We start from the raw sequence: 17,061 nt of genomic DNA, 5'->3' as shown, positions 1-17,061 counted from the left end.
ATAAGCATTTGACTGTTGATACAGTAAAATTTAAAACCAGAGCCAGACTTTCAAATATTTGAAAATACTAAAAACTGTGTGCTGGCTTTTGGTTGACTTTGAAGAGAGGTACTGAATGGACTTGGCGTACTCAGTGGAATACTACTCAGTCTGTAGTTAAAGAGCCCTCAATAGTCCTGTCCATATTGTCAGACATATTTGAATGTCTTGTGATTTTAGCAGTTTTGGGAGGTGAAGGTCTGGAAGAATTTAAGTGTAGGAAGGTTTAAATAAATGTTGAGTCTTTACTGCAAGGTATTTTTACCCCACAGTTCTTTTTCAGCTGTTTTTCTTTCATTACATGCTGTAATGAAAACGGTAATGTTGACACACTGTTAGCAAATTAATTAGTTCTGGAAATATAACACAAGGTGTTACCTGGTCTCTCTGCATTTTGACGTACTGAATGTCTTCTGGGAGAGATACAAGTGCCACAAATTTCCAAGAAATCGATTGTTTTGCAAGTGTGTAAAACTTCACAGAATTAGGCCATGATGTTGTGCAAAAATGGAATTCAATGTCTGATTGCTTACTTTGGTTTAGTGCTGCCATAACCACCTGTAAACAGTTAGATTTTTGGAAAAAGATGATTAACAGATGCTTTTGCACTGGATCTTAAGTTTTCTTCATTGCTCAGGGTACAGAATCAGACTCACTATGCTGTAGTGATTAAGAAAAATGAAACACTATGACAGTTCCAGAGGGATTTTTCTTGACTTCTCTGCTGCAGACAGACTTTCCTATAGTCCTTTCCTCCCCTGCTTCCTACTCAAAATGGAAACTGAGAACAAACTAAAACTTAAAGGAGTGCTTTTATACTGAGTTAATTGTAACTCAGGATTTTCTTGAGGTATTCTTTAGTCTATTGATAGCAGATTGTGCAGAACTTTGTCCGGAAGCCTGTTGTCTCTACTGATATAATTAGACTGCTCAGCAAGCTCAGATGGGTCCCCTGGGGTCCAGCCTGATGTGAGAACATGCAGAGACGGAGAAACGCAAGAGGATGCGATAGCAGTCCAAGCCTAGTAGGAGTCAGTACAGAAATGCCTCAGTTGCCAGATGTCTTTTTAGACTTGTTTCTCATCTATCCCATTTAGTTCCTCTGTGCACCCTGTCTGGAAGGGCTGTAACATGAATTAAAAGAAATGGAAGAGCAATTACATTGAAACTTCGTTATCCTGTTTTGGGGTGTTTGCTGCAGTCCTTTCTTATTAAAGTGAGAGCCTGTAAATAGTCTTGCTTCTTGCTTTATTTCTCAGTGGTTCATACCAGAGATAAATCCTTTGTGTACTGGTCCTTCCTTTTTCCTTAAAGTTTAGATTTAGAGGCCATCTCTTGTTTTTAACTACAACTATTGTTTGATCCACATAGTATTGTGTTCTATGTCACACCAGTAATTTGTTTTCCAGAGCTGCTCTGTTGAGTGCCGAAATGTGTAATTTTTGGATTTTTTTTGAGATTTTGGAGTTGAAACGGGAAACAAGAAAGGAAAGGATCAGAACCACTTGAATATGTTGCTGTGAAGAGAGTCTAGATTAGGAATGTAGTGCTTCTCTATGGAGTTCCAGAGCATTGAGGGAAATGTGGAAAAACTAAATAGGCCGAAATCCTGACAATGTCAGTAGAAAGGTGAATGAATCAACACAAGGTTGACTTAATGAGCTGCCTCAAAGCTGACACCATCATGTTAACTGAGGATTTTAATGTTGGAATGGGATTATTGTGCCTAGATATTCGGTGGAAAGTAGATATTTTGAGGCTACATGAAAAGAATGAATTTCTGAGTTTATCCTGCTGGCAAACAGTACGTGCTATGCAGTAATGTGCTGTATTAACATCTGAAGTTTGTTACTATTTTTCAAACCTTAGTACAGTTCTAGCTGTAAAAATGATCTCTGGCTAAAGAGATGGTAAGAGCACTTTCTCCCCATTGCCTGGTTCTGCTTCCTGAGCTTGTTGGGAGCTTGAAGATGCATTGCAAAATACATGTGGTGATTCATGCTAGAAGAAACTTTGAGACTAACAAAAGTGCTTTCTTACATCTATGTAGTAACGTCTTTAGTAAGATTGCAAAGAAATGTAAAAACAAGGAGGATTAATGATTTAGCTTAGCCCTGTAAATTTTGAAGATATCCTAAAATTTCATGCGCATGCAAATGAAAAAACTGTGTTATTTCTTGTAACTAAATTTTGGGGCAGGGAGGGAGGGACATGCATCACATTTCAATAAGGTAAAATGTCTTTTTGGCAGAAGAAAGTAAGCTGTGATACGATGTAAGCAGAACTGAATATTATTAAGTACTTCTTTAAAGTTTCTAAATTTAATGCATGTTCTTTCATGTACAAATATATACTTAAAGCTGGAAAATATGCAGAAGATGATCTATGACTTAGAAGAACAGCTACATAATGAAATGCAGTTGAAAGATGAAATGGAGCAAAAGTGCAGGTGAGACTTTGAACTTTAATTGTTTACATAATTTAAATGTATCTAACACTTCAGTTTTGTGTTACTGCTTTAGGGATTACCAGGATAACACTAAGAATAGTATGGTAGTTCTCCAGGGGAGTTCCAGGCACAGCTTTAAGTAATTCTACAATTTTCTTGAGTATAGTATAAAGAAAATGTTTGGGTTTTTTTTTTTCATTGACATCCATGTAACACATGTTCTTTGTGAACACTTAAGTGTTTGAGTTTACCTGATATCTCTGTATTCAGATGTTTATTGGACTGAGGTACACACTCATCATGCTGATTTCTTTGAAAATGTGAGATTCTGTATATATGGCATGTATTGGGTTATTAAAATTAATTAGCTGTTTTCCAAATACAGGGTGCTTGTTGGAAAACCACTTTTTTTTTTCTATGACTGACATGTAAGAACAACTATTTGCTTTCTAAAATCCTGTTTCTACCATGTTGAAGAAGCATTTTTCTTGCAGCTACACTTATGAACAAATGGTTGAGATTATTCTTTTCTGATAATCAGGCATTTTTACTCAGAGTCATGCAAACTAAATTCCCCTTCAGTTAGCTTCTCCTTTTGAAGTCTTTTCCTGAAGGATTAAATAATACTAGGAGGCAACACTAGGTATAGGATACAGGAAGAATTTAGACTTGTGAATTAGAACCATAGTGTGTAGCTACACAAGCTCTTTAGGTGTAAACTGGTAACCGAAGTGGTCTGGTGGGAATTTAGGCTGTGTGCCACTGTTGCACTGTTGGGACGTTCTGATTGCTCTCCACAAGCAGGGCATACATTCTTGAGGGATACTCAGTAGCTGTCTTCCTGCAGTGCTGCTGGAGTTGTCAGAGCACAACTGTGTCTTCTGGTATGTCATACCATTCACGGTGCAGTTAGTAGACAGGAGACAGCGGCAGTTACAACAGTTAGCATTTTTTGTACCTGCCAGGTAGCCTTGTCTGGGTCCTTTTTGTTGCCTCTTTGAAGAGGGATAGCTGCCTCCAAAAATGCAATGGATGTGTCAGTGTTATGGCCAGTTAAATGAGGTTTTACTGTGCGTTTTGCCTCACTCTCTCTGTAGTCCAGTGTTCTAATACATTGCTTCAATAGAGAGACTTCCAAATAATATTATTCATATACCTTTATCTGTAGTAGGGAGCTGTCTACTGTGGAATTAATGAACTATGGTAGATACTTGGAAGTCACAACTAGAGGAAGTTTTTGCAGCTTACCAGGGTGTTCTAATCTTAAGGATAACCTGTTGTGTACATACACTATTTTTTGCAGATTAAGGGATAACATGTGGCATCTGAAGTTTTGCGTATTTAATCGCTGCAAAACTGATAAATACTTAGTGATGCATTTTACAAATTATTTGCAGTGATTGATTGTCTTCAGTTTTAAATGTTCATTACAAAATAACATTAGTCAAATTATAAATGTTCACTTTAGTAATAGTCACAAATCATTTCACTAGAAAAACAGTATGTATAATGTATAATGTATCTATTAAATGATCTTGTGTTATTTTTAGATCTTCAAACATAAAGCTAGACAAGATAATGAAAGAACTGGATGAAGAGGTAATGTTTTTTCCTCACTGAAGTTGCCTTAATTGGCTAAAGAGTGGAGTTAGGAATAGTACTTTTATGATTATAAGATTTTTTATGTGACTAAAACAATTGTTCTGTGTTCAAGTTTGAGACCTAACTATCATGTTTCAATACATAGCATTGGGAGATAATATTTTTATTTGTACACGTTTTCAAAAACTTTTCTTTCTGTAAGTCATACTGATTTCTGTTTACTCTGGTACTTATTTTGCTTAGTCTTGCTCACTGCAATTTTTCTGGAGTTTATCAAAATCAATTACTACAAAAATACAGCTTATTTTCTATTGAGTCCTTCTCTTGTCTCTTGATAATAATTTTGTAGCTACTTTAGATGTAATCATACTAACAACAATTTTTCTAGTAATTGTATAAATTTGTCATGTAGAAGTTAAAAAAGCCATCTTTTCTGAAAACCTTTCCAAGAAAGCCAGAAATTCATTCATTGAAACAATGTATCAGTTTCCTTGTTTAATTAGTTGCAGAGATACTGATTTAGGGATCACTCCTTCAAATGTAACTATAAAACACCAATTCTTTGAATTTTAGGGAAATCAAAGAAAGAACTTGGAAACAACAGTGTCTCAGATTGAGAAGGAAAAGGTGGTATTACAACATAAGATAAATGAGTACCAAAGAAAGTTTGAACAAGAGAATGAAAAAAGACGTAATGTGGAAAATGAAGGTACGCAATATTGTCCAAACATTGGTACTGATTAGGTATATGATGTGTTTTGGAGAATAATTTAGTATCATAGTATCTTAAGTGCTATGCAACTTCAAAGAAAAGGGATCTTTTCAAATAATGAACACAGATTTTGAGGGTTTTTTTATTTGAACCCAATTTTTTTGTTCTTATTTTTAACTTCTGTTCTCTGCACTGTGCATTGTTGGTCTGCAAGCACACAAAAAAATATATAAGAAGCAAAAAGTCAACAGAAGATCTATTAATGCAAAAAATATTTTTGAGCATGTTTGTGTAAAAAAACAAGAACAAAACCCTAAGAGTTTTTTAATACGCTGTATTAATAGTGCAATTTCTCTTTAGTGTCCACACTAAAAGATCAGATGGAAGACTTGAAAAAAATCAGCCAGCATTCACAAATTTCAAATGAGAAGATAACACAGCTACAAAAACAAGTATGTTTTTTGTGTTCTTTGTCTTCATTATTTCTTAGATTTGAGCATTCAAATGTAGCAAAAGTGGTTCCATGATCTTTATATTTGAGAATCTTGTCTGGTTTGTTTTAACAGCTAGAAGAAGCAAATGATTTGCTGAGGACAGAATCGGACACAGCTGCAAGACTGAGAAAGGGTAACACAGAAATGAGCAAGTCATTAAGTCAGGTTGAATCACTGAATAGAGAGCTGCAGGAAAGGTGCAGAGTTCTGGAAAGCACAAAACTGCAGGTGGAGAAAGATTATTACCAACTACAAGCAGCTTTGGAGTCAGAACGAAGGGACAGAAGTCATGGATCTGAAATGATTGGAGAACTACAGGGTAATTATTCTGAATTTATACTTTACCAAAAAAAGTTGTGATAACCCTACTTAAGTGGAGTACAGTTTGATAATGGGAGGAAAGCCAACCTGCAAACAATGCGTGACTGAACAATTTCTGAAGATTGGATCTGGCTTCCTGATCATGTTGAGCAGCTCTTGGGAGGGAAAGAGAATATCAAAATCAAGGAGTGTCAAACACTGTGAGTCTGGGGCTGCCCTGACTAAAAGTCTTGAGTCCAGTGGTGCAAAAGTATGAAGAGCTGATACAGTGCTAGAGAGGATGCAGCCTGTCTTACTGCCTTGTGCAGTAGCCAAGTTGATATATCCTGCATTTTCTCTTCTTTCATTTGTGGAGAAAGCTATTTTTTTATTAAATTGCATTTTTCTTTTATGATGATTCGACATTACTTTATAAGCAAGGTTAAGAGCACCAATAAGGGATGCAGATGTGGAATCCCTTTTTTCAGGATGCTTGAAACTTTTTACTATTTGTACTGATTCTTCATACTAGGAGCTATTCAGATGCATTAGTTCACGATTGTGCCTGTGCTAGTGGACCCTGACTCTTAACTTGCCATTTTGAACCATCTGTGTGCAGTATTGAGTTTCCATGAGGTGCAGGCTTTTGATGAGGACTCTCCTTTCCCTTCTAAAAGGGAGCCTATAAGACAGAGACTTTTTACCAGGGCCTGTAGTGACAAGGGGCAATGGTTTTGAATTGAAAGAGAGTAGATTTACATTAGATACAGGAAGAAATTTTTAACAATAAGGATAGTGAGACCCTGGGACAGGTTGCCTAGAGAAACTGTTGTTACCTTGTCCCTGCAAGTGTTTCAGGCTAGGTTGGATGGGGCTTTGAGCAACATGGTCTAGTGAGAGGTGTCCCTGCATGTGGCAGGGAGGTTGGACCTAGGTGGTTTCCAAACCAAGTGATCCTACTTAGTATTTCATATAAACTCTTATGCCACACAAGGGTAGATGCTGTGGGGTTTGAGGAATAGTTCCTTTTTCCATGTCATAGCATTTAAAATCATATAGGATGTTTTTGGTTGGAAAAGACCTCTAAGATCATTGAGTCCAGCTGTTAACCCAGAACTGCCAGTGCCTGGCTTCCTTATGGTTTGAGTCACAGGTGAATACATGTTGTGTTAGTACCCACAGATCTGAGACTGACATTCTATGTAATGTGCCTTATCTACACGTTAGTGAAGTTAGCATCAGGAAAGGTGCTTGTTCCATAGCATAGCAGAGCTTGGGTTAATGAAAGAAATTTTGAATATTAGATACTGGAAGTGATGGAAGGCAGCAACCATTTCTGCATGATTGGTTTTTGTGAATTGTTACTGATGGCGTGCATAAAGAGTGTCTAAAAAGGTCAGTTTCCCCTGCAATGTATGGCCTTTGCATGGCTGAAAAATTTGAAGTATTTGAAATATTTTATGGGCCCAGAAGTCACTAAAAGTTCCAAAGCCAATTGATCTAAGTAAAGTAACTAATATTGAGTGGTATTTAATTTTTTGTGGCAGTTCGGATTACAACTTTACAAGAAGAAGTTAAAAACATTAAAAACAATCTTGAAAGAGTGGAAGTGGAAAGAAAACAAGCACAGGATATGCTTAATCATTCAGAAAAGGTATGGTGAAATTCTTTTGAGGCTGATGCTCTTTGTCAGCTTTTGACTATATTTTCAAATATTATTTATTGTTCTAAATTAGTCTTATGTTTAGATTAACTGAGTACTGCTAGTTTACAGTCTCATCAGGGTGGTCTCACAAGTCCTCAGGTAGTTCTTACTTGTAGCACCAGGCGTAAAAATTGTGTTTGTCATTCACTATCACTGGTTCAAGGATCCAGTCCTACTGCCAGTAGCAAGGAATTTTTTTTCTGCTGCCTAACTATGACTGCAAAGACTTGCCTCTGAAAATCTATGAACTTTTTGAAAATCGGATTTTTTTTTTCTGCCTTTACTGGATTTTAACTTGACTGGATCAGTGCTAGTTGAGCCTTTTGCTCAACTTTGGTGCGGCATTTTTTTCTGTCCTTCTGTCCTTCCTTCTGAGAATGTCCCCCTAACATCTCTGATCTCCTCCATGTGATGGAGAAACAAGAAGAGTAAAAGGGAATATTGCATCCCTTCTCCAGACAACTGCAGAGTTAACTCTCTGTAGTGAGGTCAGGTTAAGACTTGCTGTGCTGTGTGGTCTGTGCAAATAAACCGGAGATACAACTGCCAGTGAGGGAAGAGGTGAGCAATTCTAAGTTGCTGTTATGTGAAGGAGCCTTTCAAAGGCAAGTCCTCATCTCTCAAAGCACATCTCCAGTGCTTGTTTGATGAATTACTATTAATGCCTGGCAATCCTAGCAATGAAATAACATGATTGCATCCAGGTAACAATAATTCAGATTCCTCTGTGTTCTAGGATGTCAGTTCATTAGTTGTATGTTTCCAATTTAGGTGACTACTGATTATTCAAACTGAGTTGTTTTCATTATCTTAGAAATTTATTGACTACTGAAAAAAAGTTAATTAAATTTTTTCCAGAGCACTGAGTACAGTTTTGATCTGTTACTGTTCTTTATTAAGCATGGAAAATAACATTGATAATCTCTTGATAACAAAAAGTTAATACTAAAAAACAGAATAAAAGGGTGATTCCCTCATGTATTGCAGAAATCTGGTAACTTTTCCCTTATCTTTAGGAAAAGAATAATTTAGAGATAGATTTGAACTACAAGCTGAAATCCTTACAAGACCGGTTAGAACAGGAAGTCAATGAGCACAAAGTGACTAAAGCGCGGTTAACTGACAAACACCAGTCAATAGAGGAGGCAAGATCAGTTGCAATGTGTGGTAAGTGTTTCCTGCAAGTTTCAGGTAAATACGTAATAAAACGTGTTTTGATCGCGGTGTTTTAATGCACATTGTCTTACTACATAGTACTCTTGCACTAGTGTTTGATCCCTTGTGTAAAGAAAATGCGTACTGAAATCATAAAATATGAAAACTACACATTATAAATTATTTTTCCGAACATGCTATTTCATAAAAGTTGTATTGTTTCTTAATGTTTTGCATACCTTACTTCAAAGCCTTCCTTGGCCTCTAAAATGCTATTGAATCTTGAAATGCTGGCTAATGCTAAACGAGATTGAAGGAATGCATTATCAAGAGAGATGTCTGAGTGTTCATTCCTGTGTAACTGCATAAAAAATACCAGAGTTGTATTAGGCTTGTCTGAAGTGAAGGGAGAAGTTTCTTTTATAGACGTATGTACGTGAATCAAAGGTGTGTCTTGATCTCATAATTGAGTATGTCAGGTTTTCTCTGTGAAGGTCATCAGTACCTAAATGCAGTTTTTAGAGTTAAATAAATGGCAGTGTTTTGTTCTTTTGCTACTATCCATTCATGGAAATGAAACTTTGCCTTACTTCATAATGATTACTTCAGGAATCTGTGTTTTTTATTTCTTTCACTGTTTATCTTTCAGTTGCCATGATAATGTTTCAGTGCTTTCTTTGAATGCAGATTGGAATTGTATTTCTTTTTTTAGTGTTCCTTGTAATAATGCCAGGATCTTTTTACTTAGTAATCAGTTGATCAAACAGCAAAAGAGCTTAGATAGCTGAAGAAAGAGGTCTGAAAAATATTAGGATATTTAAGACTGTTTGCACAAAAGCATGCTTGCAGATGCTACGTATTCATATTTATTGTTTTTCTTTCCCTAATCTTTTTTAGAAATGGAAAAAAAGATAAGGGAAGAACGGGCAGCAAGAGAAAAGGCAGAAAATCGAATAGTTCAAGCTGAAAAACAGTGTTCCATGTTGGACTTTGACCTGAAGCAATCTCAGCAGAAACTGGAACATCTTCTTCAGCAAAAGGAGAGACTGGAAGATGAAGTAAGCAAAATGTTCATCACTAATAATTTTCTATATAAATAAGAAACTAGAGTTGCACTGAGAAATAGAAAATTAAATTAACTTACACTGATCTCCTTATAATACTACAGCTCTCAATAGAATTGAGGATAGTTGTTGGCCTAAGTAGGTTTAGGTAATTTCTTCTTGTTTCTTAGCTCTTACTTTCCTTACATATTTGAACCTCAATTCAATATAACACATTTTTTTGTGTTTTCTCTTTTTCTAAAGAAAAAATTTACTTGTGAATTTGACTGTGCAGCCTGATTTACAGATCTGAGTTTGTGTTGTCTAGTTTGCATTCTTTCCAAAATTTGTTCAAGGAAATGCAGTTAGAACACTGAGTGTGAAAACTAGGTCTTAAGAATGATAGCTTCATCCTTACATTTTCTTTACAGGACAGTGGGAATGAAGTTTGTAACACCTCTCTTAGGGGTCATGACTCATGTAAATTAGCTTTCAGGTAGTTGGTAAGCTGCATTTTTTTTCTAGGGTGAGAGGTTTTTAAAATCTGAAATCCATGGAGAGGTTTCCAGACAGTTTGGGCTTCTTCAGTTGTTGTCCTTCAGAAAACAAATTGGGAATTTTGAAATAAACTGAAAATGGGAAAGCTTTAGCATCCTGCAGTGTCATAGCCGTAGGTTCTCTAAGGGCAGCATCTCTGTGTGAGATTGTTGCTCTGAAATATTGGGAGATTCAGGAATGTTTTGACATATGGTACGTGGTGTAGCATCTAGTTAGTGGTGTTTAATATAAAATAATCCATATGTGAAACCTCTTCAGCCACATGCAATTGCTTATTTAGCAAAGGCTCCTAAACTGAAATGTTTCTCATTTAGGTAAAGAATCTGACACTTAAGCTAGAACAAGAGACAAATAAGCGAATAATGGCACAGAATGAATTAAAGACACAAGCTTTTGAAGCTGATAACTTGAAGGGTTCTGAGAAGCAGCTGAAACAGGAAATCAATACATTGTTGGAAGCAAAGAGATTACTGGAATTTGAGTTGGCTCAACTTGCAAAGTAAGTAAAAACCTGAAGTAAAATGGAAAAAATTGCTTAATTTTACATGTACTATTTTGCCTGTTTCTGCTAGTGAATAAAGTTCTCTGGTGCATAGGCATTTTTTCCTAAACTAAAAGAGTATTTTTAGCTTCATGTTATGATTCCTATGTAGCTGCATGTTATGATTTCTATGTAGCCTTCAGTGTTGGAATATTTTTGTTATGAGCTATGAGTCAGAACAGTTCTTGGCTCACCATTCTATGTTAAGGCACACACACATATATCTGTGTGTATATATGTGTATGTGTGTGTATACATATATATATGCCTCTTTTATTTGAGTGACTTCTTTATGGATTGACTCCAGTGCTACTTACTAAATCATATGGGACTTTTAGTACATGGGAGTCATTAGTTCCCTTTAAGTGCTTAATTAATTTTCTTAAGGTTTCTTGAACTGACATTTTTCATTAATTAGACTTCTATCATATATTCCTTCAGCTGACTTGATGTTTCTCCATCTAGAGTACTTCTTGGCTTCTAAATTACATACTGAAACAATCATCATTTTAGAATAAGAACTGTATTAAATGAGAATTTTAGGATGCAGCAAACTGTTGCTCTTTGTGAAATAATATTTATGCAAATGGAAGATCATTGTAGGATGCTGTCCCGGGTAGAAATTGTCTTAGTCTTTTGTTAGTACCTGACTTTTAAAATGTTTCCCTTTTTTATTCCTTCAAAGACAGTACAGGGGAAATGAAGGTCAGATGCGTGAACTTCAGGATCAGCTTGAAGCTGAGCAGTATTTTTCGGTAAGACTTGTAAGGAATTGCATCTGCTACATTTTGATGTAAAATCATTTAACAGTGAATAGTTGTAACTAAAATTGTTTTAATGTAAGTAACAGCCTGGCATAAGCCAGCAATTCAGAAAATCCTGCTTGAAATACAAATAAGGAACAAAGCATTAGAGAGCATTAGATGGTGTATCTAAAATGTTGCTTTGTTGTTTGTCAAAACTTACATTACACTGAGTAACTCTTACCTGAATTATTCATCAGAGTTGTTCCTATCTTGAGGTTGGAAAGGGGAAATTTTTCTGGTATAATTTGAGACTTTGTAGAGAGTTCAGAATCTCCAAACTTACTGGAAAATACTCCATGCTGTTGATCTACCATACATACGTGTAAGAAGCATAGATCCAGTAGCATTCTGCATATATTCCTTTTTCTAAAAAGATACCTTCTCTTCACCTGAATCCCTGAAGAACCTTACTGGGTACTCCAGGTAAACAAAATGTGTATTTCATTAGATGTAGTGCGATCTGTTTCGTCTCTGTGAAAAGAAACAATAGCATGAGATTCTCTGTAACAACTGAAGTTCAAATACATTTGTGAATATGGACAGACTCATTTCACTTTGGGAAATAGTTTTAAATTTGGTTTTTCCTGGGAGAGGCAATAAAAATTTTTATGTTTACTAAACTGCATATGATTGTCATTTCATTATCTGTTACAGGGGCTTTTTGTGCATTTTTCCATGACATACTGCTAATAAGAAGATGCAGAGCATTGTGTTTCTCAGTTTTTTCTTTTTTCACTAACTTGTAGTTTAAATAAGACATTCATAATTCAGTCTGAATATTTAGAAAAAGTAATTTACTGTAGAAGTTCAAATTTTAACTTTCAGAATTGCAGGTGATGTTAATATCAATATAGTAATTAAAACCAGAAGTAATTCACAGAATTCATTCACATAAATCAGGCCTCAGCTGAATCACTTACTAAGAGAAAGTTTGTGCAGAAAAAACTTAAGCTTCTAAGAGAAAAGATACATGGGCACCAAGAGAAAGCAACAGGTGAAAGCACAGAATGGTGTTAGGCTTGTTAGACAAACATTTTGAGACAGTGATGCTTCAAGAGGATGCAGTTTTGTCCTGTTGTGTCCAGGAGACCTGCTCTGCTGTGTCACAGTGCCTAGTTTCTCTTTTGCTGCAGGTGTATTTGTGCAGCTGTGTAGGAAAACAGATTAGAAAATTGAAAAGTAATTTGGTCATATCACTTCTCTACCCAGCAGAAACTGGAAAGAAGCATCAGGGAGAGGCAGTAATGGCAGTATTGGCATGTGTTGGGGTTTGACAAATTCAGACTACCTAGGCTGAAAACAAGGAAGAATTTCACTATGGAATTTGAGTAATGATTTCTTTTTTATGCTTTCTTTTACAGACACTTTACAAAACTCAGGTTAAGGAACTGAAAGAGGAGATTGATGAAAAGAATAAAGAAACACAAAGAAAAATGCAGGAGTTGCAAAATGAAAAGTATGCCCATTATGTTTCTCACATACACTTAAGTTTTTCCGTGGAATATTGTCTCAGTCATGAATACTTTGAATCAGATTTAAAATGTTTTAATTCCTTCAGAAAAAGGCCTCAAAAGTGTTCTGTAGCACACCTTGTAAATAGCAGATACGTAAGATATTACCTATACTGACACTCAAAGTCAAATATGGTTATTCATATTTGCTTTGGACATTGTAATGTCTGTAAGAAGAATAATGACTTCTCTGAGAATTTAGTAAGATTCAATAATTTGAAAAAACATTCTAATTTGCGGTAATCATATCACTTACCAACTTCTTTAATTTGATTATATTACCCTGATAATTACTTAATATATTTCTATGTCAGTAAAATAATTTGAGAAAAAGGTAACGAAAAGTCTTTGCATTTGAAATTTAGTATATTTCTGATTACAGCAACAATTGTTATTTTAACAACCATTAATTGTGATGTACTATTTTCTAAGTTATTTAAGAAGAAAAAAATTTTAAGCTTTTTAAGGTTTTTCCAATTTCTTAATTTATTTCGTAAGCTGAAGAAGGAGGCTGTAGCCTCATGCATGAAGTACAATTTTTTCTAAAGTCTGTGTCTCTTGTTCTGCTTCAGCATCAGCATTGAAAAACTGAGGTTATGTACAGTGTTCTTTTTGTACAGCATTTTGGTGGGCTAAGAAAGGGAGAAAGAAAAGATATTGTGCTAATAAATATGGTGTAGGAGGAAAATACACGTGTTTCTGCAAAGTTGTTCAGAAGTGGTAACCAACATAAAAAAAAATGGGGAGGGAAGAGAAGGTAGCCAAGACTTCCCTTATTCTTCTTGGAGTTAATTATTTATTTTCTTACTTCTTTTTATAGATTCTCTGTATTCTATTCCCTCACTATTCTCTGCAATCTTATGTTCATCATAAATGTTTCTCACTTGGATATAACTATGGGAATTGTGATAATGGGCAAATGTGGGTTAAGTATCTTTTGATGGGACCACTCTGTACATGTAATTCAATTTTATTTTCTGTTCCTGAAAGGGAGGAGAATGCGTCTTGGTATTTCATGGATGATTGAAATGCTAATGAAATAGTGAGCTTGCTGCTGTAGCTTGTGTGGACCATCAAAAGATGCAAGTGTACAGAATGAAGTTTTATAACTCTTGCTTTTCTTAAGAAACTAAGATAATGGCCATTAGCTGAGTGATATAATTTGGGTTTGATAGTCTTAAAGAAAATTTGGAATGTTTTGCATAGGCATCTTAATGTCCTTTTTACAGAGAAGCACTCGCTACCCAGCTGGATTTAGCTGAAACCAAAGCTGAGTCGGAACGGTTGGCACGGGCGCTCGCTGAAGAACAGTATTATGAACTGAATCAGGAAAGCAAAAAAGCTGCATCAAGGCACAGGCAAGAATTGACTGATAAGGACATCATCATAAGAAGGGTAAATTAACTGTTATCAATACCTGTATAAATCCCTTCCAACTGGAAACAGAAATTCATAGCTTTAATTTATAAAGTCTTGTTGTGATAGTAAGTGATAATTAATTAAATATCTTAAGTTTTGGGCTCATTGGAACCTTAAACATTTAATTTCATCGTGTGACCTCCCTAAAAAGCAGAATTCATTAATCTGAGGTGAAGCCAGAAAGAAAATCAAGTGAATGTCTATGATTCAGTTATTAAGCCTTTTGTATTTACTTCTTGTCATTGCCAAGTGTATTACTGAAGTCTTGTAGCTTTGTGGAGCAGTGTATTAGAGACTCTTACTGAAAAGTAACTTAGTCTTTAAAAAAAAAACAAACCCACTTCAGAGTCACAAAAACCCACAAGCCAAAACTCAAACTGTGATTTTTGAATACGCTTTATAGCATAACTTTTGAGTGTTGGTATGAGCTTGATAAATGTCTTTAACTGGCAAGTCTCAAATAGGATGCCATATGTAGCATAGTTATTTTATCATTGTTGTTTTTCCCATTTAGCATCAGCTATGCATGTTTTCTTAAAAAATCCTGGGGGTGTAAAGCTCCAGATGTAACTGAACTTGGCTCAGTTGCTCTAAGCTTTCTGTTAGTGCTACCATGGATATTCCATCCCTGTGTAAAGATAGTGCAAATAGTGTTTGTTTCATGAATTTGCTTTTATAAGCTTGAGATCTCCATAATACCACCATTTCTTAAGCACCATTTAGAAGACTATTTCTGTGGCATCAAAGGAATACCTTCTTGCCAATATCTTCCTTGGTTTCATATATTCTGATAATTTTGTCTGACAGCTTGATACACAGGCATTTGCATAGGCTTCAAACAAAAACTTCGTTCAGGAATACAGTTATGTCTGGTTTTTCATATATATTTGTTAAATGATCCTGGCTGTGGCAGTGAACATACTTGCATATTCAGTGTCGTGGTTTTCTTTCCCTTTTCTTTTTTTTGCAAGCTCTGTACATATTTACCTATTTCTGCATTGTCTTAGACCAGATTTGGTTTTATTTTTATCCTGACTTTAATGATTTATGACAATTATTTAGCAGTAAATGCCTTGTATCTACTCTAGCCTTTAATGCTGTAGTTCTGTCACCTGTCAGCTACTTTTCTGTCTGGATTCAAGGTATCAGACCTCTTCATATTAGTTTTTCTAAAGTACAGCAAATTAATTGAAAATTTCCACATTCCATGACTGACAGTCTAACTTAAGTTGATTTTTAATTATATACTACAGTGTTGTCAGTTCTGCAATGATTTTTTTTTTTTTTTTCTGGGACAAGTGTATTTTGAGCTTTATGGTAAATCAAAACAGCACAGAAAAATAGTAGCATTTTTTAAAAGTTCACATAGGTAGAAGGTGTTCTAAGTAAATGGTTGTTAGAGAATTAAGGGTATTTAAAATAATATAAATATTTTTAGAATTTATGCCAAGTTCTTTATTTTACAATGTGTTTCTTTTCATGTAGCTGGAAGAAACTAATAACACTTTAACCAAAGATGTTGATTTAATAACAAAGGAAAATACAGAGATCAGTGAAAAATTTAAGAAACAAGAAGAAGGTATGTCATGTGTGGAGTTTTAATTGATCTGTTCTGAAGCACAATTGAATTTGAAGCATATGTGGAGAAATGGGAAGTGGAAGAAGACATTGCTGTTTATCTTCCATATTATTTTAGGCTTGATATTGGCTTTAGTATTTCATCTTTGTGCCTTTCTGATATATCCTTCTGGTAATTTTCTGTCATTGCAGTAGCGTTAAACTGGTAACCTTTGTCTTTGCAAACTGTATTGTGCTCAAAAAGGGAAACAATAGGAAAACAGAATGGAAAAAAATATGCACTTATAGAAGTAATTAGGTTTAAAAATATTTACTTTGTACTAAAATACCTCAAAGTTGAATATTATTTTAACAGATTACAAAATGAAAAAAGAGGAGGAAATCAATAATATTAGAATGCATTATGAGAAGAACATAAACACTGAAAGAACTCTGAAGACACAGGTACAACGTTTCATGCAATTTAATAGCAATAATTACTTTGCAGTAACAGAAGTATTTCAGGTTTATTGCTTTTGTGAACTAACTCTAGTTTCTTTGAAATTAAGCTTGTATTAACCATGATGTACACTATGCATGGTTAAATTTACAGTTGAAAGAATAAGTTTTGATGCTGTGTACTTTTTCAGTATTACTTTGATTGTGAGAGCCATTTATTTTGGTGAAGGGTTTTTTTTTTTATCAAATCCCGTAACTAGAGGAACTGAGAAGTTTTGTGTGAAACATGCTGCATGTATCATTTTTCTTACTGGTTCTGTTTTTTCTTAACAGGCTGTTAACAAACTGGCTGAGATAATGAATCGGAAAGATTTTAAAATAGACAGAAAGAAAGCTAACATGCAAGATTTGAGGAAGAAGGAGAAGGAAAACCGAAAGCTTCAATTAGAACTTAATCAAGAAAAAGAGAAATTCAATCAGATGGTAGTGAAATACCAAAAGGAGCTCAATGAAATGCAAGCGGTAAAATAATTTAATTTTTTTATCACATTGTGGAATCATCTCCAAAGGGAAAATATATAGTTCCTAATGTACTTGAAAACAAATTAGTTTTCACATGTTCTAGGCTAAACAGGAGTTTAGTGAAGCAGAGAATTTGACAAGTGTGCAACTGTGCTTGTTCTCATTCATTTCCCCTAAATTCTTGACTGT

The 17,061-nt window shown here is 35.0% G+C and overlaps 1 protein-coding gene across 6 annotated transcripts in view; it reads left to right on the top strand.

Moving 5' to 3' along the window:
* ROCK1 (Rho associated coiled-coil containing protein kinase 1) overlaps nucleotides 1-17,061 on the top strand; it is an 87,840-nt gene that overhangs the window by 50,241 nt on the left and 20,538 nt on the right. For all 6 annotated transcript variants that reach the window (XR_004242872.1, XM_032123266.1, XM_032123258.1 and 3 more), the window contains exons 12-26: nucleotides 2,400-2,488; nucleotides 4,039-4,087; nucleotides 4,664-4,799; nucleotides 5,163-5,254; nucleotides 5,369-5,615; nucleotides 7,144-7,250; nucleotides 8,318-8,468; nucleotides 9,354-9,514; nucleotides 10,372-10,556; nucleotides 11,284-11,353; nucleotides 12,766-12,860; nucleotides 14,145-14,310; nucleotides 15,820-15,913; nucleotides 16,268-16,356; nucleotides 16,684-16,872. Coding sequence is in view for 5 of the 6 variants with exons in the window: in XM_032123266.1 (XP_031979157.1) it covers nucleotides 2,400-2,488; nucleotides 4,039-4,087; nucleotides 4,664-4,799; nucleotides 5,163-5,254; nucleotides 5,369-5,615; nucleotides 7,144-7,250; nucleotides 8,318-8,468; nucleotides 9,354-9,514; nucleotides 10,372-10,556; nucleotides 11,284-11,353; nucleotides 12,766-12,860; nucleotides 14,145-14,310; nucleotides 15,820-15,913; nucleotides 16,268-16,356; nucleotides 16,684-16,872 (1,920 nt within the window). In the remaining variant the exon portion in view is untranslated. The remainder of the gene's footprint in view (nucleotides 1-2,399; nucleotides 2,489-4,038; nucleotides 4,088-4,663; nucleotides 4,800-5,162; nucleotides 5,255-5,368; nucleotides 5,616-7,143; nucleotides 7,251-8,317; nucleotides 8,469-9,353; nucleotides 9,515-10,371; nucleotides 10,557-11,283; nucleotides 11,354-12,765; nucleotides 12,861-14,144; nucleotides 14,311-15,819; nucleotides 15,914-16,267; nucleotides 16,357-16,683; nucleotides 16,873-17,061) is intronic.

Source organism: Corvus moneduloides, chromosome 1 (genome assembly GCF_009650955.1).
Source record: "Corvus moneduloides isolate bCorMon1 chromosome 1, bCorMon1.pri, whole genome shotgun sequence".
Classification (NCBI taxonomy): Eukaryota; Metazoa; Chordata; class Aves; order Passeriformes; family Corvidae; genus Corvus; species Corvus moneduloides.
Note: the sequence above shows the minus strand (reverse complement) of the source record. Positions and strands in the feature narration are given on the sequence as shown.